The sequence below is a fragment of the Pelobates fuscus genome, chromosome 3, assembly GCF_036172605.1.
Source record: "Pelobates fuscus isolate aPelFus1 chromosome 3, aPelFus1.pri, whole genome shotgun sequence".
In the NCBI taxonomy this organism is placed as follows: Eukaryota; Metazoa; Chordata; class Amphibia; order Anura; family Pelobatidae; genus Pelobates; species Pelobates fuscus.
Genome location: NC_086319.1, coordinates 27,047,717 through 27,068,084, shown reverse-complemented (window position 1 = coordinate 27,068,084; position 20,368 = coordinate 27,047,717). Strand labels below are relative to the sequence as shown.

The following is a 20,368-nucleotide window of genomic DNA, read 5'->3' as shown; positions in this document are numbered from 1 at the left end:
TCCTATGCCTGCTTACCTTCTTGTAGCACTGCCATGCGGACTACGTTAGAGGATCTATTGTATAATCTACCCAGAAGCAATTGGTTGCTCTCAGTGAACTGAGATGATAATACAGAAGATCCTCTACTGTGGCCATGTTACATGACATGACTGTCAGAAGTTGGAGCGCTTTGCACTACTGCCGGTCACCTGAAAAATTTGCTCCCCCCACCCCCTTGCCGCCTTATGATTGTGCCGACCCTGGAGGCTTACATATGATTCAGACGAGATCTGAAACTTTTGCAGGCTGTTTTTAGACATACCCCCAATGAGATTATATCAATGATTAATTTATTTTTGTATTTAGGCAGTGCAGTGTTCCTTTAAAGTTTTATTAAATGTAAATATAATAATCCTTTAAAAAAAAAAAAAAAGTTTCAAAATTTAAAATGTTCAAAAAATGAGAAATGAAAATTTGATGACAGTTTTCTTCTTCCTCCTCCTCCTCCCCACCCAAGAACCCTTTCCATTGTCCTCGGTAATTAAAACATTTGCATGCTCAAAAAGGTTTTTACGCAACACACCTTAGAAACATTTCCTGTTCCAGTGAACACAAAAGTAAGTGGCCCAATGGATTTGGGCATCAAGCCAAGGGCGATTTCATAACCTGCATCTCTCACTGCTTGCACGGCTTGACTGCTGTTCCTGTAGTTGTGAGACATCCCGATATGCTGGAACAAGACAGAGTCGTAACAAATAGTCATAACTGTAAGCACAAATGGTCTACTGGTATGTACTGTATGCTGAATGTTCTATTTAATCTACTGCAACGCTGTATCTATAGAATTCCATTGCACACCTTCACAAACACACATTATAGTTTGGTAGTTTGAACTTACCATAAATGGAGTATGATGTCCCAGTGCAAGAAACCTCAAGCCTAAACCGTGCAGCATGTTGATCATCCCTGAATTAAAGAAAGGAGTGTTTTAGATAGTGCTTGTATTAGTTATTTGTGTGAGGTTACACCAGCTTTGCTTTGTCTGCACGTAATTTATACTTAATAAATTAACGAATTTCCACATGCTTCCCTGAGTTTCAAAATAAATGAAAAATAATGAAACTGTAGGGACACTGCCAAACTGGCTGCTTTGTGCCTCTTCCATATGCATGCCAGCAGAATTTTCCAAAAAACATCTGAATTTGTGAGTTTCACTCCTCCTGCGACTCAATTTTGGCATTTTACTCTTCTCTGTTTGCTTGCCGCACTTCTCCCCGCGTTTTCGAGGGAGACCGCGGTCTTAGCCGTTCAGGCTTCCTGTCAGAGCCACGGACTCCATTCCCCAGGAGTCCGCGGCTCAGTTTCGCACCCTCGCGTCACCCTGCCCGTTCACGTCGGCACTTAGCAAGTGCATTGATTTCCTTTCCACCCCCTTCCAGGACTCTCCACCTACACCACTACAGATGTCTGCAGCAGACAACCTGACACTACAAACCGAACTGCGCAAGCTAGCAGAAAAAGGGGCAATAGAGAAATCCCCTTTCCCGCATACTTTTCTAAGCAACATTTTTCTGGTCCACAAAAAAAACTGGAGACCTACGCCCAATTATCAACTTAAAAAAACTGAATCACTTTGTCAGGTATCGCCACTTCAAGATGGAGGGCATCAATCTACTCAGGGACCTCCTCTGTGTGGGAGATTGGTTCTCCAGATTCGATCTCAAAGACGCATACCTCACAGTTCCTATTGCTCACAACCATCAAACTTTCCTTCAATTCCTCTGGCAAGAGGAAATCTGGCAGTTCACATGCCTCCCGTTCGGACTATGCTCCGCACCATGGTGTTTCACGAAACTGATGAAACCAGTGATGGCGCTACTCAGGGGATTCGATCCATCATATATTTGGACGACATCCTGATAATGGCACAAGACACAAACCTCTTACGACAACACACAGACATGACGATGGCCTTACTACAAAATCTAGGTTTCGTAATAAATTTCCAGAAGTCAGCTCTAGAACCTTCCCAAAAGGTTCAATTTCTTGGTTTTATGATAGACTCCGTACAGGCGATTTTACAGCTACCCTCTGCCAAAATCAAGATCATAAAAAAAGACATTCACAAATTGTTATCAGCCCATCAGATTCGCTTACACGATCTGGCTTATACTATAGGCCTACTGTCCGCCTCTATCCAAGCCATTTACCCAGGATCTTTACAATACCGAGCCATGCAACGGCTCAAGACATACTACCTACACCGTTCCACCTCCTACGATCAGTACATCCATCTGACAGACGAACAAGGGTGGACTTTGGTCCCCATCCGAACAAGCACTGCACATCAATTGTCTGGAATTGATTGCAGGATCTTTCGCGATTCGCAGTTTTGCGAAAGACTTTCAACTGTTCACTAGTACTGCGCATGGACAACGTCTCTGCAGTGCGCTATGTGAATCGGTTAGGAGGCTCCCGATCCAAGCTACTATCCGATCTTACCAAAGATCTCTACCAATTCTGTCTAGAACTGAATTTATCAGAGCGGAATATCTTCCGGGCACGGACAACCTAGTCGCAGATTGGTTCTCTCGCCATTGGAGGGATGTAAGCGACTGGCAATTGGACCCCCGCGTGTTCCACCAAATTCATTGCCTTCACGGTCCCCTTACACTGGACCTGTTCTGAACCGCCAGACGGAAGCCTTTATCAGCTGGCTCCCAGACCCCCAGTCATGGGCAGTCGACGCCTTTCTACATCCTTGGCCGGAGACAGGAGCCTATGCGTTCCCACCTTTCTCCATGATCCAACGCACTCTTTACCGGGTCAAAGCCCTAATAGTGACGATAGTCATTGTCACTCCACTATGGAGAACCCAGACTTGGTTTCCAACCCTGTTAGAATTATCAGTGAACTGTCCGATTCTTCTACCTCGATCACCCGACATCCTCAGGAACCCAACAGGGCACTTTCACCCACTCACCCTTCAGGACCGGCTCCAACTTGTAGCTTGGACCGTTTCAGGGGATCTTGGAACGTCTCAGGACTTTCAGAGACAACTCAGGCTCTCCTATGGGACTCCTGGGCCCCAGGCACTAGACGAGCTTACATCGCTGCATGGAAGACATGGGTCAGCTGGTGTTTGGAAAGGGATACCGATCCCTTTTCAGCACCTCTGACGATCATCCTAAATTTTCTGTCTACCCTATTTGATCAAGGCAAATCCTATCGATCAATTAATGTACATAGATCAGCTATTTCTGCGGCCCATAATCCCATTGACAATGCATCAATAGGGAAACATCCTTCAGTCTGTAGACTTTTACGAGGGATCAGGCTAGCCAGACCCCCTCTTCCTAAATACTCCTGTTTCTGGGACATCACTCAAGTCTTTTCCCTTTTAGAATCCTGGCCCGCTAATGAAAATTTGACGCTACGTTAACTTTCGGCCAAACTGGCCTTACTCCTATGCCTGGTATCCTTCCGTAGGGTCTCGGATATTCGAGCATTTGATTCCCACGCAGTAGTCTTCTTCCTCCGGATTCTACCCTTACTTTCCAAATAGACAGTCACTCTGCGTGGCACTCTGCGTAAGGCATTATATAGATGCCACCACCACTCTACGGGACCCCTTCTCGTGTCTTATGTAAAACCACACAAACCGGTATCCGCCCCCACCGTCGCACGGTGGATCAGATGGATACTAGCGCAAGCAGGCATTGACTCAGCTTTTGGCGCACATTCAGTCAGAGGAGCAGCTGCATCCTCAGCCTTTCGTGCGGGGAGCTCCCTCTCAGACATTTTGTCATCTGCAGATTGGTCCAGAGAGTCCACATTCCGTACATTTTAGTTCAAACCTATGACACATGCTGCATCTTCTATCACAGGGATGTCGAACATGCGGCCCCCCAGATGTTGCTGAACTACAACTCCCATGATTCCCTGGCTGTTTCATTGAAAGAATCATGGGAGTTGTAGTTCAGCAACATCTGGGGGGCCGCATGTTCGACATCCCTGTTCTATCATATAGGAGCGTTAAAACAGCAAATATGAAGCCTCCTGTCTTGCCATACAATTAGGGATTATTCTAGCTTTAGTGACTGAATAATCTAAATTTTATTAAGGACAGGAGGCGAATATTTTCCGCCCCTTCTTTATTTTCACTTTCTAACACCCGCCTAGGTAAGTTACTATGCATTCCAGTCTACTGGTTACACACACTTTATACGCCATCTGCCATAGGTTCACGCCATAACACTTCTAATCTAGTGTTTGAAATGTTCAATATTAGTTTCAAAGAGTAACTACAATTTGTTCTTAACATACATGCCATAAATTGCATTCACCTAGTATGAGAACCTATACTCTCACGTCTTTTCTCTATTCCCTTAGTGTGAAAAATACCTACCTTCGTATGTATGGATCCTTCAAGCACGCTGAATATTCAACATGTTGACTACTTCAGGACTCCAACTTAGTCCACAGTTCATCGTTACAGTTTACACGGTTGACACAGACATATCATCCACCACAGCAAGAAAGAGGATATGGGAGGGGTTTGATGACATCATATAATACTGTTATACAATCTGATTGGTTGAACTTTTTACATTACTGTTAACTGTTCCTTTGCTGTTGGGAGGTTCAGTAAAGAAAGATAAAGCAAATATTTGCCTCCTGTCGTTAATAAAATTTAGATTATTCAGTCACTAAAGCTTGAATAATCCCTAATTATTGTTTATTTTGTAGGGCACCTGTTAGCACAGGTGCTGCCCTTCTTGCTGATTACTCCCAGGAAGCAGAGACAACCATGTGCAGAACCTCCCTACTTAAAGGACCACTATAGGTACCCAGACAACTTCAGCTTAATGAAGTGGTCTGGGTGCCAGGTCCATCTAGGATAAACCCTGCCTGCTGTAAACATAGCAGTTTCTGAGAAACTGCTATGTTTATAATAGGGTTAATCCAGCCTCTAGTGGCTGTCTCATTGACAGCCACTAGAGGCGCTTCTCACTGATTTTCAGCATTGAGAATGCTTTCCTATGAGACTGGCTGAGACTGGCTGAATGCGCGCGTGGCTCTTGCTGCGCATGCGCATTCAGCCCATGACGGGGAAATGAGGAGGAGAGTCTCCAGCACCGAGGGAGCCTGGCGCTGGAGAAAGGTAAGTGTTTAACCCCTTCCTCTCCATCCAGCCCAGCGGGAGAGGGACCCTGAGGGTGGGGGGCACCCACAGGGCACTATAGTGCCCCTTTAAACAGAGATATCTGGCTTCTCTGGGCCCTTTCATGGTTTCTGAGCCTTTAGTGTGCTTATGACTGAGCTCCTGGTTTTGACCAGGCTTATCCTTTGACAATTCGTGATCTCCTGGAATTGTGTGCCAGACCTGGCTTGTGGGATTAACCTGTTTGTGTACCAGACACAGGTTGTTCCAGTCCATAATTATGAGTCTGGCCTATTTGACCCTCTATGAGCCTGTATTTTTTGGACTGGTACACAGTTTTGTTTATTTTCTGTTTTCTTGTGTTCCTCTTAGGCCTGAATGATTTGTCTAGTCTAGTCCCGTCCTGTTATTTTTCTGGTTCTTATTCTACGTTTAAGTCTGGCCACTCTAAGATTTGGTAAATAACTTACTATCCCTCTGTCTTCGCCTGTGTTAGGTCACAGCCTCTCACTTTGCTTAGGATCCTCTAGCCAACTCTCACAATAAGCCATCAAATAGACTTAATTAAGAGAAATTAAGCCTCTTCCAATTAGGATATCCTTGGAGGAGGATCCATGACAATTGCTAATGTTCATGAAAACCATTGGCTGTTTGCCAAGTAACGACCATTACATTTTAGTAGGAGCACTCCTTACTACGCTCAGAAATACCTGCTACTCCAGCCCACTGTCCAAAAGCAACAACACGAAAGCCTCTATTATCCACCATTTTTTCATAATCAATCAGTCTGATTTCCTAAACAAAATAATAAGAAAAATATATGACAAGGTTAAATAAAAGATATATAAAGAGGTCACATAAAGGTTTTTCTTCTCTGGCCTACTTAACTTCATTCATTTCTCAAAAGAGATTACAGCAAGTGTACAGATCGGGATACTCATTACTAGTCATGCCACTCATTTCCCCAATGAAGCAAAAGGGACCAATTTAAATTTTTTCGGTATTCCCACTGCTTTTTATGCATTTAAATGGAACCAATCATGGCAATACTGCACATGCACACAAGATTTCCTAATAATACAATGGCATTGACATGTTCAGGGTTTCCCCCCCATTTGCTTTATTGGATAAGAGGCCTTGGCTGTTAGCATTTAGAAACACTATGATTAAAAGGGACACCAAATAAAGATTATTAGGGTCAAAAGAAGACCCACACCACAATATGTACATTTAAAAAGGGATGCTATAAGCATTAAAACAACTTTAGCTTAATGGCTTAGGTGTGTAGACCACGCCTATGCAGTCTTACTGCTCAATTCTCTGCTATTTACGAGTTAAATCCCTGTGTTTATGCAGCCCTAGTCACACGCCCCATGCATGTGATCTACAGTCTCCCTATACATTTCCTGTAAAGAGAGATCTAATGTTTACAGTTCCTTTATTGCACAGTCTGTTTAATTTAGACGTTCTTATCTCCTGTTTTGTTAATAGCCTACAGAAGGCTCGTGTGTGATTAAGATTTAATTAACAGAGCAGAAGATAAAAACTTCTAAAGTAAACACACTGTACTGCCACATATGACCACAAATGAAACTTTTATTTATTTTTTATTGAAGCCGTGTGATTCACAGCCAGGGTAAGTGTGGCTAGGGCTGCAAAAACAGAAACAAAGTAATTTAAAAGCATCGCCCACCCCCAAGAATTAGCATTTCATAGATATAAGATCTTATTGAAATGTGCATAAAGACTCTGAAATTCACTGAAATTCCAACCCAGTCAAAAGATATGACAAAAAGTAAGGATATACGGATAGGAGTACACTTGCTAAAAGGGAAGAGCTTGCAGGATCCTCCATAGACATCGGCGTTGTACTCTCGTGCAAAAAGTATAGAGTTGACATAAACTCTTTACAGGTGAATCGCCAAGAGGACCTTGCAGAAGGCGATGGCGACAGACACGAAGGACAAGTTCAGGCAAGTAAAAAAAAAAAAAAAAAAAAAAAACTCCACACACTACCCGATCTCCAGGCCACAGCACTGGAAGCAGAGTAGTCACCATGTGAGGTCTCCAACATAAGTAAAGTCCCCAGAAAGTGACAAAGCTGATTTAATACTTATATGGCAGAAAACTGAACTGTAAGACTGCAGAGGCATGATCTATACACAAAAACTACTTCTTTAAGCTAAAAATGTTTTGGTGCTTAGAGTATCCCTTTAACCAGGGGCCCCAATATTCTTTGATTTTCAATAAGTCTACATCTTTGTTTAGCAATTTTTTGCTCATAGCACACGGTTTCTGCTTACAGAACTATCTCAGAGTTATCGATATGACAGCTTAAAAAGCTTTACAGAATGTTAGTAACTGATAAAAACGTACAATAATAAAATGTAGAAAGAAAAAAAAAATAGATAAAACAAGTTGGTAGCTAGACATTTAATGCATAATTAAAAACTTTGACTTACCAATTTTAGGATTTCATCCAATAAGGACATATTGGCCTCTTGAGCTTTAATGGTGTGTGAAAAGAAGGCATATGTCTTTTTGGGGATGAGCTTCTCCTCTGTAGGTCTTTTAACTCCCACAATTAAACATGCAGAAGATATATCTTCTTGAATAATTCCACCAGCTTTAATATATTCCTAGTCACACGAGAAAACAGCAGAAATTAAAGAATGGGAGTGGTCATGCCAAACTTAAAATTACCTGTGATAATACAGACTACAGAATTTCAAAAAGAAAAATGATTTACAATAAAAAGTCCTTAACCCCTTCCCACAAGGCTATAGAAAATGATAACTGAAGCCATAATTCCTAACTGTCCCAGATTCTAAAACAAGACTGTTCCAGTTTGGGAACCCTGTACTGAATTATAGGTTATCATCTTTGAAATTATGGAAATGTCCCTAAAAGCACAGTGCCAGCACATTCTTCTGGGCCATGCACATGGGCAACCTGACCAGGCATGCGCTCTGGGCTAACACAACTTGGCTCATATCAAATGTTTGGAGATATGACTGACTAAAAACAAATGTTAGGGATCCTTTAAGAAACCAAACATTAAAGTGGTTCTTACCCCCCCCCCCCCACCCTCCCCACCCCCCCCCCCCCCCAAGAATCTAAAAGGTGCAAGAATGTATCTGACAGAGCATCATTCTGCCAACAGCTTCCAATCATTCTAACAAGTAATAACTTTTAAAATAATAATTTCTACTGAGGAACCATGGATTCTATTATGCTTGAGCATTTGTCACCAGACTTGCATTATATACATGCTCACTATGGTTTCCATACAAGGTCAGGAATTAGCCATCCTTTAATATACACACACACACACACACACAGTGTCCTAGGAAGTCTAGACACTGTATATTAATATTAGGTGAACACATAGGTCCAGGGATAAAGAAGTTGAAGGTCCACTACTAAACCTCAATTCTGAGGTTGCTTCCCTGGTAAGGGAAAAGTTCAAAAATGTTCATCCCTTCTCGGTATAATAAAGCCACACATAATGTGGGAGAAAAGCAGTCAAAATTACCCCAGCTTTTCCTGACTGTTAAATGAATTTATGTGGGTGTTAGACTCCTATTTCTCAAACACAGTCACCACCGAGATTGTGCCACTGCTTTTAAAGGTTAAATCACGTTGCCTGAAGTGGAGGATGTTGCCTCAAAATCTGGGAGAAAAGGTAGTTCTTTTATGAAAGTAACAGTTTTGCTAAGTGCCAAGTTAAAGTCTTCCTACATTCAATAAGCACAAGATAAAGCATTAAACTAAATGCAAGGTTTTCACTGTGAGTGCCCTACTCAGTCCATTTTACCTACTGAAAAGTACAGTCTATGTTTATAGAAAACAGCGTAGATATAGCCGGCAAACAAAAAAAGAGGCCTTGAATTCCTTCTTCAAAAGATCTGCCCTCTAAATGTTACTTGTATTGAAAACAATGATCCTGAAAATTCAGAAATGCTCAAACATTTAACCTTCGTACAATGAAAACACTGAAGAAATAATGTGGTATATAAAGAGACTAATGTTTCCATCCAGCTCATCTAGTTCTACCTGTGTAGTTCTGAAAAAATTACATTATATAACCTGCAAAGGTGAACATGTCTACTATAAAAAATAATAAAAAAAAATTATATAGTTCAAAACTCAACCACATTTACCTTATAACTAATGTTAGCATTTATGTCTAAGGCCTTTTTACCCACTTAATGCATCTTTTATGAAGTTTGTTAAAAGCAGAACACAATGCTAAAGACAATATTTGATACACTTTGTGAAACTCATTTCTAATAACCTATATTAAAAAGCAGACAGTCGCAGGCTAAAACGAATGCTCCTTAAAGAAAAGAGGTCTCTGTAAAATATGCCATGAAAAACTGTACAACTTTATTTTACTCCAGTGTTAAATCATCAAATGGGGAATATCGACAAAACTAAATTTGCTTTTGCCAACTTAATTACTAAAAAAAAAAAAAAAAAAAAAAAAAGGGTTCGCCTGAATTTGTTCATGGTGGAGGTTTAGCGCTTCCAAATATCGTCCCTGCAAACAATCGGGAAAAACCTATTATGATAAACCAGAAAAGGTGTTCAGAGTGAGCTTATCACTGTACCGCAAAATATATATTTAGAAGTACAGAAATTTGCTAAGTTTTCAATTTTATTAAAGACACGGAGGCTCCTATTATGCATATCTCTTTCTTTATTACTCTCAGCAGCAAAGAAATAGAGATAAATAAATAACTGAAATGAACAAAAAAATACAGTGCTCAAGCAACCAATCATATAACACAGGAAGTGACTATAATATGCTTGAAGCACCCACAATCCTCCTCTTTCTTTGCTGCTCTCAGACCAGTTAAGTACACATTTTTCTGCTCTGTGCTGATATTGAATTACCTTATACAGAATTGTTATGTTATTATTTGTGTGCTCCTAGTTTTAGCCTCAGGGCTTATTAGGAGCCTGTTACTTTATTTTACTATCGTTTCTCATTTTGCTGTGATTTTTCTGTCTCCCCCTGTGGTGTGCTCCCCTGGGGGCTGTTTGCTGCCGCGGTTGGCAGTGCCGCCACCCGCCCTCTCCCCTCCTTACCGCAGACCGCGGGTGGCCACGGGGTATCCCCTGCCTCAGTGCCTTTCGGCTACACGCCGGTGAGCCTCCGCTTAGCTCAGCGGCGGCTCCCGAGCGTGTGAAGGTCGGGTCGCGCTACTACTGCGCGCGCGCCCCCTCCTCCGCTCTAGCCGGCTGCCTCACCTCTCCTTGTGCGGCGGCCATCTTTTTCTCCTCCCGACCTCACTCTTCTGGTTGTTTGCTTCTGCGGACACCCAGTGCCCGTTTTTCCTCCCTCTGAACACACCACTGTGGGGTAGGTCTCGTTTTTGTACTGTAATCTTTTACTCTGTGCCGTGTAAATTTTCATTCTAGCTGTTTATGTTCCTTTTCCTTGATTTTCTCTTGTTGCTGCTCCTTCCTTTTTCTGGTCTATTTCCCCTTTGGGTTAATAAACCCTGAACTTTTTTTCCTTTAGTTTTTTCTCCTGAATACTTATATTTTCTTAATCTCTTTGCTTTCAGATTGCCTGTCGTTTTTGCAACTGCTTTTAATCATCACCTGCAATCATGCAGGATAAGGATGATGGTCCTGAGGGCCACATTGATGAATTCCATCAGGGGCTCCCTGAGGGACAGGCCGTATCTGAGGAGTTCCAAGCCTTGATGGACTCCACCATGGCATCCTCTCTCCAGAGAGCGCTCGCCTCCGATATGGGGGCTATGTCCTCCTCCTTCTCCCAGACTCTAGCGCAGTCTTTTTTGTTGCCCCAGGTAGCTACCCCTACGCTACTGGGAGCGGGTCCTGTCCCTGCCTCACCCGTAAGGCCAAGGTGAAGGCCAAACACCTCTTCTCCCACTCCATGATGCAGGTTATACCTGCCCTGACAGACTCGCCTGATGCAGTCACAGATGGTGCGCTTCCACCGCGCAAAAGAGCCCCTGGTCGGGCAAAAACGGGCAGATTATGGAAACGGGCTAGATCCCGTGAGGAAAGGTCGGAGAGCAACCGGAGTGAGGAGGATGACTCTGAGGAAATGGACTATGCTTCCGATGATGAAGCCGGCTCGGAGGAGGGAGCTCCCCCTGCCGTAGCATCCCATACTGGGGGCGCTATCCCTGCTAAGGGTGTTACTGCCCAGGGGGCGAGCGGCGAAGCGGGGCTTCTGGATCCACAGGGTAGCCCCCTGTTTGATCCAGACGACCTGCGTCATCCTCGTTCACCTGAGTGGGAACCACCCGAGCATATCGCCCGCTATATTGCACACAGGATGCGCACGCCACTCTCTAAGGAGAGTCGCAGTAAGCTACGGGCTGAATGCCCTAGACCTTCAGTCCCAGGATCGGCGTATAAGACGCCAGAGGTCGATCCTCAGATTGCTCAATTTCTTAATAAAAAAAAATCTGGCTGGAAACAGAAGAAGGGCCTAGATTTTTCCCTGAGAAACTGTCAGGACAAGATAATGGACACCCTTGGTCCTCTGTCTAAGGCCTATGAGGTTTTGGAAGCTGCCAAAGCAGGTGAGGCGGAGCTTGATATAGATGTGGCGATTGGCTGGGTACAACGTGCCATTTGCCTGCTAGGCAATGCCAACATGGCCGTATCCGCTGAGCGCAGGAAAGCAATCCTGCTAAAGATTGACCCGAAGTTGGCTACCATGGCCATTTCAGAACCTGGTCCCTCGGCTGAGGGGATGCGGTTTGGTGATAATTTTGGCAGTGACCTGGGGTCTTACGTGAAGACTTTCACAGCCATTGATAAGGCCCAGGCTAACATGAAGAGGATGTTTTCCCCTAGGGTTTTTGGAGGGGCCGGGCGCAACAGGAGCCGTCCACCCGGCTGTGGATTCTGGGGTTTGTCTCGAACCCAGAGAGGCTCCTTCTTCCCTACCAGGAATTTCCAAGAGCCCAGACCGGCTCCGTTCTTCCCCTCCAGAGGGAGACCCTGGAATTCCCGCTATCCGAGAGGTGCCTCGTCGGGCAGACGCCCTTATGGTGAATACCCCTTTTTTCCCTCATACACAAGAGCGGGTGGCGGGCAGATTGGCCCAGTTTTACGAGGCGTGGGCTACCTTGACAACAGATACTTGGGTTCTCCAAACAGTGCGGGGTTACCACATAGATTTTGTGTCCATGCCTGTTCAGCTCTTTGTCCCCAGGGAACTGTCACTCGCTCGAGATCAAGAAGAATTGATCTCCTCGGAGATCATGGAACTTTGAACAAGGGTGCAATACAAGAGGTCCCGTTTACTCAACCGGGGTTTACGAGCAACCTATTTTTGGTCCCGAAGAAAGGAGGGGGTGTGCGTCCAGTCATCAACCTCCGCCCCCTCAACGCCTTTCTTCAGTATCGTCATTTACAGATGGAAGGCATCCATTGTCTTCGAGACCTCCTTCAGGAGTCCGACTGGTTGGCCAAACTGGACCTCGAGGACGCTTATTTTACGGTACCTATAACCACGGTCCACAGAGATTTCCTCCAGTTCACCTGGAAAGGGAGACGATGGAAGTTTACTTGTCTGCCATTCGGTCTCTTCTCGGCCCCCTGGTGCTTCACCAAGGTCATGAAGCCGGTAGTGTCCTTCCTCCGGAGCCGTGGAGTGCGTTTGATCATATATTTAGATGACATCTTACTGATGGCCCAATCAAAAGAGCAATTACAAGTTCATGTTTTATGGACTACGTCCTTACTCCAGAATCTAGGTTTTCTCATCAATTCGGAAATATCGGTGTTGGATCCCACCCAATCGATAGAATTTCTGGGGTTTACGGTGGATTCCATACAACAGTTCCTATTCCTTCCGGAGTCCAAGATGAAGGCTATCAAGAAAGAGATCAGACATACGTTACGTGCATACGACCTCTCTATTCGGCATCTGGCGAGAGTGATCGGCCTCTTGGCCGCTTCAATACAGGCAATATTTCCTGGGCCTCTCCACTATTGGGCCCTTCAGCGATTAAAGGGCTCTCACCTGCGTGCAGGCCAATCTTACGAGATGAGGGTGAGGCTGGACGACGAGTCCAGAGACGAATTGACCTGGTGGCTGGCCCACATGGACGCCTGGAACGGGAGAGCCATATTCGGATCCGTCCCGGACGTCGTGATAGAGTCCGATGCCAGCTTACACGGCTGGGGTGCACGTTGTGGTACCGCGTCTACCGGAGGCTGATGGTCATATCAAGAACAAACACTCCACATCAATTGCCTGGAACGATTGGCAGGAGCATTCGCTATTCGCAGCCTTACACCGGAACGTGTGAATTGTTGCGTGATGCTCAGGATGGACAACGTGTCAGCGGTGCACTACATCAACCACCTGGGAGGCATGAAATCGCGCAGGCTAGCTCTCATGGCGAAGGACTTCTGGCGGTTCTGCCTTCACGACAACATTTCCGTGCAGGCGGAACATATTCCGGGACTAGACATCTTAACGGCCGATTGGAACTCACGCTACTTGAAAGACTCTGGAGATTTGCACTTACACGCTGCAGCCTTGCAGGGATTGGATCCAATTTGGGGCCCATTCGAAGTGGACCTTTTCGCGTCCCGTCTCAACACTGTTGTGGATCCAAATAATGATCTTTGTTATATTCAGAGGAAGCCCAAATTGTTGTTACAAGTGCACTTGGAGAAGAGAGAATTAGACACCAGACACCTGTTGGTATTCAAAATAAGCCTCTGACGTTTTATTCATCAGCTGGGTTTTATACATTAAAAAGTAAGTGCTTACGTGCAAATACTCTTAGAACAAAAATAGCAAGGGAGTACAGATAAGACATAGGGATGAGCGTCATGTACACATAACAAATAAGTTTCAAGGTAAGAGAACAAAAAGATTAGAGTAGAGACATCTTAGGTGGGGGCTCTCTGCTCCCGGGACTTAGACATATATGGTCTTAAGTGTTGTTCAAGCATCAAGCATTTCCTAATTCCAAGTTAGCCAATTTTAATATAGGATATCATTATACGACACCTATAAGCTTAAACCTTGGAATCAAGATAAATTCTATCACAATCCCCTCTTTTGATCCAAGGGTCACCCAAATGTCCAAGGTATTTCCAGGCCTGCTAGCCAAAGCCTGTGGGACTTTTATTTATTGCTTCACCATGGTTCCCTTGGACTGAGAGACCACCAGAATCAGCAGAGGAGAGTTCCTTCATTTGTTAGGCGAGGTAACATAAAACCTTTCCGAAGTCGGAGCTGGAATGTAAGTTAAGGTACGACCAACAGTAGGTTTGCTTTTACATAGAGAGGTTAGTAGACATGAAAAAAATCTAAAGGTTAGAAAAATAGCCATAATGACAAATACAGCTAATAGCAAAAAGTAAAAATTTTTCTTAATTAGTAAAGTCAACCATGTTCCTAGCCCAAATGTCCAATCCCAATCCCCAAAGAAGCCGTTATCCTGTTTGATATCCTGTACTAAGTCATGTAAATCTTTTATATGTTTATGGATCATAGTGCCATGGTCAGATAGGTTAAAACAGCACATACCTTCAATAGCTTCACATCCTAAGTCATGTTTCATTAGTAAGTAGTCAATGGCTGCTCTATTCTCAAGGATTGCCTTCTTATTTGCCTGGTTGTCCATAAGTAGCTCTTCTAGGGCCTGTGAAGTGGCATTTAAACCTTTTGCAAGGGAACAGGCTACAGCATTAACTACTCGGGTATTATACAGTGCTAAGCCTGGGACTCCTACCAAGGTGTACGCTAGGGCAGAGTATTCGGCTTTGGATAAGAGAGTGATTTCAGAGTTAGAATCTGAAGTAAGGGTGGTTTTAACATCTCTCCTGTCTCTCAGCAGTTTGTGTAGCTGGGTGGTTTTAGTGATCAGGTCAGATTTGGAAAACATGGTCATGGTTAGGTGAGAAATTGCACAGGGACCTCCTGTAATGTTACCTGGGACATAAGCATAAGTAATATTTCCACAGGAGAAAGTCCATCCTTTAGGAAGATAGACATTGTAGTGGTATCTCATAACTTGCCTACCAGTGGGTTGAAGGCATAAGAATATAGTTGAATGTAAAGTAGTAAGACTCCCGATAAACGGGATCTATAGTGTGTCCACATAATCTTATGTAGGGGATAACCCTTGGGTATATAACAAATGTAAGAACTGGAGGTGGTCCCAAGCCCAAGTGAGCTCAGGAGCACCAGAAAAGATTATATGAGTCTACCCTTTATGGACGAAATAAAAACACCTTTATTGTAGGGTATAAATTCCCTAGAAAAATAATAAAGGAAACTTATAAATAATACTAACACATCTAATAAATTATACATTTAGAATTTATTAGATGTGTTAGTATTATTTATAAGAGTAACATTAGGTGGCATAAGCAAGGCACATTGCATTCGGAGATGCCTTGCAGCATGTATGTGTTTTGGTTGAACTTGTGACAGTATGCTGTTGATATCATGCGGTGTGTATATGGTCACCGGATTATCTAAAACAATATCAGTGGCTTTGTCCAGGAGGGCAGTAACAGCCGCCACTGCCCTAACATATGAGGGGGCACCCCTGGCAACAGGGTCCAATCTGGTGGAGTAGTAAGCTATTGGTCTTTGTTTACCACCATGGTCCTGTGTAAGGACGGATGTAGCATAACCTGATTGCTCAGTACAGAACAGGTTAAAATGATTTCTGTAATCTGGGAGACCCAGTGCTGGAGCTGACGTTACCAGTATCTTAAGTGTATAGAAGGCATTTTCTGCCGCATGGGTTCATTTAAATGGTTTGTTTTCGTTGGCAAGACAGTCATACAGTGGTTGCATGTAGATAGCTACTGAACGCAGCCAAGGACGGCAGTAAGATATCAAATCGAGAAATGTACAAAGCTGGGCTAAGCTGCGGGGGGGTTTAATGTTTTGAACTGCAGTCTTTCTACTTTCCGTGAGATGTTTTATGCCCTGGGAAATGCAATGTCCTAGGAAAATAACTTTCTCTACACAAGCTTGCAGTTTCGTTTTTAACGCTTTGCAGCCTGCTTCTGCTAAGAATTTTAGCAGGGAAAGAGTGTTTACAATACAAGATTCCATATTATCGCAACATAGGAGTAGGTCATCGATATACTGCATTAAAATTACATTATTTGGCCTCTCCCATTCTTCAAGAATCTGGGCCATTGCCATGCTGTACATAGTGGGTGAGTTTTGTGCGCCCTGTGGCAATAATGTCCAAGTGTACTGCTTGTGTTTATGTGTAAATGCAAATAAAAACTGACTGTCGGGATCCAGGGGGACACTGAAAAATGCATTTGCCAAGTCAATAACAGTAAATACCTTAGAGGAAGGTGGTATTTGTGCCAACAAGGTGTGTGGGTTGGGAACATTAGGGGCAATAAGTTCATTTACAGCATTAATTGCCCTCAAATCATGTACCATACGGTAAACCACAGGTTTACCTTTCTCTTGCTTTTTCTTAATTGGGTACAATGGTGTGTTACAAGGAGAGGTGGTCTGGACAACTACCCCTGCCTGCAGAAACTCTTGCACAGATTGCGAAATAGCATCTTCCTGTGCTGGGCTTAGGGGGTATTGTTTTTGGTAGGGAGGTTTGGCTCCGAGCAGGAGATTCACCTTGACTGGGGGCACAGAGAGTCTGCCTGTATCTGTCTTCCCTGTAGCCCATAAGGAATCAGGGACTGAGGACAAGTCAATGGTAGGTTCTGGCACATGGCTGGGCATAGTTGCCAGAACATTTGAAAGAGATATCATTTGTTTGTCCTCCAAAGGCACAGACAATGTTACTTTTCCAGTGGGGCTATACTGGATATTTGCAGACAGTATATCACTGTCTAGTAGATTAACAGGGGTATGAGGGCTGACAAGTAGCCTTGTTAAAAGGGCAGTAGAGTCGTGTAGCTTCAATTTCAGCTTGTGGGTAAGGGGAATGTAATTTTCAATACCATCCACCCCTACACATGATAATACATCATTAGATTTCTCATACGGGAACACATATTTTTCCTGTAACATCGATTTAGCAGCGCCAGTGTCCAACAGGAAAGGGACTATTCGGTCCCCGGGTAGTGTAACATTGATAATGGGTGAGGGTCCTGCAGAGTCAGGGATATTTATAATATGTAGGGACACTGGTTTGCCAATTTCCTATTGGGGAGGGGGAGGTGGTTGGCTGTCTTGGGAGTTATCATTAGAATCCTGGGGTTTTCTATTTTTAGGAGGACATTTGCAGTTACGTTTAATGTGTCCTTTCCTGCCACAATTCCAGCAGTCTACCTGCCTTCTGTCTCCATCAGCTCTAGGGACAGTTACAGCCATTAGAGGTGTGCTCCTCTTTCTAGTATTTAGATTAGCTTCCACTGCTCTAGCCACCTTCACCAGATCACCATAGGTTAAACTTCTCCACTCAGGTCTAGCATTTTGGAGACCAGTCCTTATGGTATGTGGATACCATCCATGAAGCAGTTAATAAGCAGTCTGGTCGAAGTGGTTTCAATATCTGTGTAACCCAATGCCTCCCAAGCCATCTGTAGTCTGGTGAAATTTTTTTCTACAGGTTCATCTTTCCCTGGTAATATATCTCCTAATTTATGGGCTAGTTCCTCTGTCTTTACCTTAGCCCATTCTCTCATTGCAGTGACATAGCATGCTCCAGATGCAGACTTGGTTCTAAACCATTCATCTGTTTGCATGTTGCTTTTTCTGAGGTTATCTTCATGGGCATCAGTATATTTAGCAATTATTCTAGCCCAAATGGGGCCAGCTTTTAGTGCCACAATCTGTTTTAAATCCATCCAAGTACACTGGTAAGTAGCTTGAATTGTGGATAGAGACTGAACTAGAGCTAAGGGGGCCTTTTCAACATCTGCCAGCTGCTGTATTATTGCCAGTTGTTCACTGGGTGTCCAGGGCTTATATTCTTCCCAGTATTGGATACTTGAGCTCGGCTGTCTGTTCTCATGGTATACGCTCTCAACTTTGGGTATCATTGGAGTAAAAAATTGTGGATCTAATGGCCCCACTGGGGTGACTATGGGGGAAACTAGGGGTTCCTTTAAGTCTGGACTATCTTCCTGCTCTAATGACACCCATAGGTCTTACTGGGACACCATATGAAGTCCCACTGCGTAATATTACTGGAGAGAGAGGTTTTGATCTCCGTAAAAGGGAAATCGCCTGGCCTTTAGGGACCAAAGGAATCCCTGCATTATCCTGGTAAAGGGGTGGGTTTACAAGATTTTTCCCAGGATCCTGCCTACTCTGGGACCCTAGAGGTCCAAAACATTGATAATATGGTACACCTTTCCTGGTGGTTTCTCTACAACCACATTTAGTTAATTCAACAGCAGTATCATGCCATTTTTGTGCAACTTCTACTAAGTCATTATCTTCTAACCAACCTCTGTAATGTGCCATAAATTCACTCCATATATGTGGGTCTAGAGTGCCCTCTGAGGGCATGCCAGCTTTCGTAAGTAACCTCTTAACATTCTTAATTGTTCCTTGTCCTTTGTGATGCTTGACAATAGTCGAAGCCGTAAATCCCCCTTGGGTACTTTCAGAGCTACCCATCTTAAAACTTGTAAGGGTTAATTACTTCCTTACACAAGACAAACTGTACAATAACAGTGTATTTAAAACACTTAAGACCAATGCAGTCAGGGCCGGACTGGGAAAAAAATTCGGTCCGGGCATTTTTTTACCACAGCGGCCCACTAAGAAGGGGGCTGGGCAGAGAGGGTGTGTTTTGTCATCACCAATGACAAACACGCCCCCTCTCAAAGTGAGCATGTTGGTTCAATGCTCTTCCAGGGCAGACCATGCGCAGAGCTCTGCTGAAGAGCTTTAGCATGAGAAAAAAGCCCTGTATTTGTTCTGCACAGCGCAAGCAAATTTAATAACATGCTTGCACTGTGTTTCCTTGCAACTTGTCTCTGGTGTCTCTATAAATGGATACCAGGAGACAAAAATGCCAGGAAAGAGTATTGTGTATGTGTTTGGAGCCTGCTTGTGGGATTGCGTGTGTGTAGAGTGAGCTGATTGTGGTGTGGTATTGTGTTATAAGGTCGGTTTTAGTCGTGTTGTGTTTGTGGTGTAATGTAATGCATATGTGGCTAGGGGCTGTAGAGAATGTGTATAGGGGATGTAGCAAGAGTGTGCATGCAGGCTATAGTGTGTGTGTGTGTGTGTGTATAAGTGATGTAGTGTTTGTAGAGAGTGTGTGTTTAGGAGTGTAGTATGTGTTTGCTTACAAGGAATCTAGTGTGTGTATGTATGTTTGAAAGTATTGTGTATGTGTGTGGTGCAGTGTGTCGGGGGGGGTTCTGTGTGTATGTGAGGGGTGCAGTATGTGTGTGTGAGGTGTGATGTGTGTGAGGGTGCTGTGTGAGTTTGATTTGTGTGAGGGTGCTGTGTGTGTGAGAGTGCTGTGTGTGAGAGAGTGCTGTGTGTGTGAGAGAGTGCTGTGTGTAATGTGTGTGAGAGTGCAGATGTGAGAGTGCTGTGGATGATGTGTGTGAGAGTGCTGAGTGTGAGAGTGCTGTGTGAGAGTGCTGAGTGTGATGTGTGTGAGTGCTGTGATGTGTGTGAGTGCTGTGGATGATGTGTGCGAGTGCTGTGATGTGTGTGAGTGCTGTGATGTGTGAGAGTGCTGTGGATGATGTGTGTGAGAGTGCTGAGTGCTGAGTGCGAGAGTGCTGAGTGTGATGTGTGTGAGAGTGCTGAGTGTGAGAGTGCTGAGTGTGAGAGTGCTGTGGATGATGTGTGTGAGAGTGCTGAGTGTGATGTGTGTGAGAGTGCTGAGTGTGAGAGTGCTGAGTGTGATGTGTGTGAGAGTGCTGAGTGCGAGAGTGCTGAGTGTGATGTGTGTGAGAGTGCTGAGTGTGAGAGTGCTGTGGATGATGTGTGTGAGAGTGCTGAGTGTGATGTGTGTGAGAGTGCTGAGTGTGAGAGTGCTGAGTGTGATGTGTGTGAGAGTGCTGAGTGTGAGAGTGCTGAGTGTGAGAGTGCTGAGTGTGAGAGTGCTGAGTGTGAGAGTGCTGAGTATGAGAGTGCTGAGTGTGAGAGTGCTGAGTGTGAGAGTGCTGAGTGTGAGAGTGCTGAGTGTGAGAGTGCTGTGGATGATGTGTGTGAGAGTGCTGAGTGTGAGAGTGCTGAGTGTGATGTGTGTGAGAGTGCTGAGTGTGATGTGTGTGAGAGTGCTGAGTGT

General features: G+C 44.2%; 1 protein-coding gene across 1 annotated transcript in view; it reads right to left on the bottom strand.

The window, feature by feature from the left end:
- Positions 1–20,368, bottom strand: part of AASS (aminoadipate-semialdehyde synthase) — a 95,897-nt gene that overhangs the window by 57,126 nt on the left and 18,403 nt on the right. The window contains exons 3-6 of the mRNA XM_063446832.1: positions 7,607–7,783; positions 5,855–5,939; positions 879–946; positions 564–710 (exon numbers count right to left, since the gene is read on the bottom strand). Of these exons, the coding sequence (XP_063302902.1) occupies positions 564–710; positions 879–946; positions 5,855–5,939; positions 7,607–7,783 (477 nt within the window). The remainder of the gene's footprint in view (positions 1–563; positions 711–878; positions 947–5,854; positions 5,940–7,606; positions 7,784–20,368) is intronic.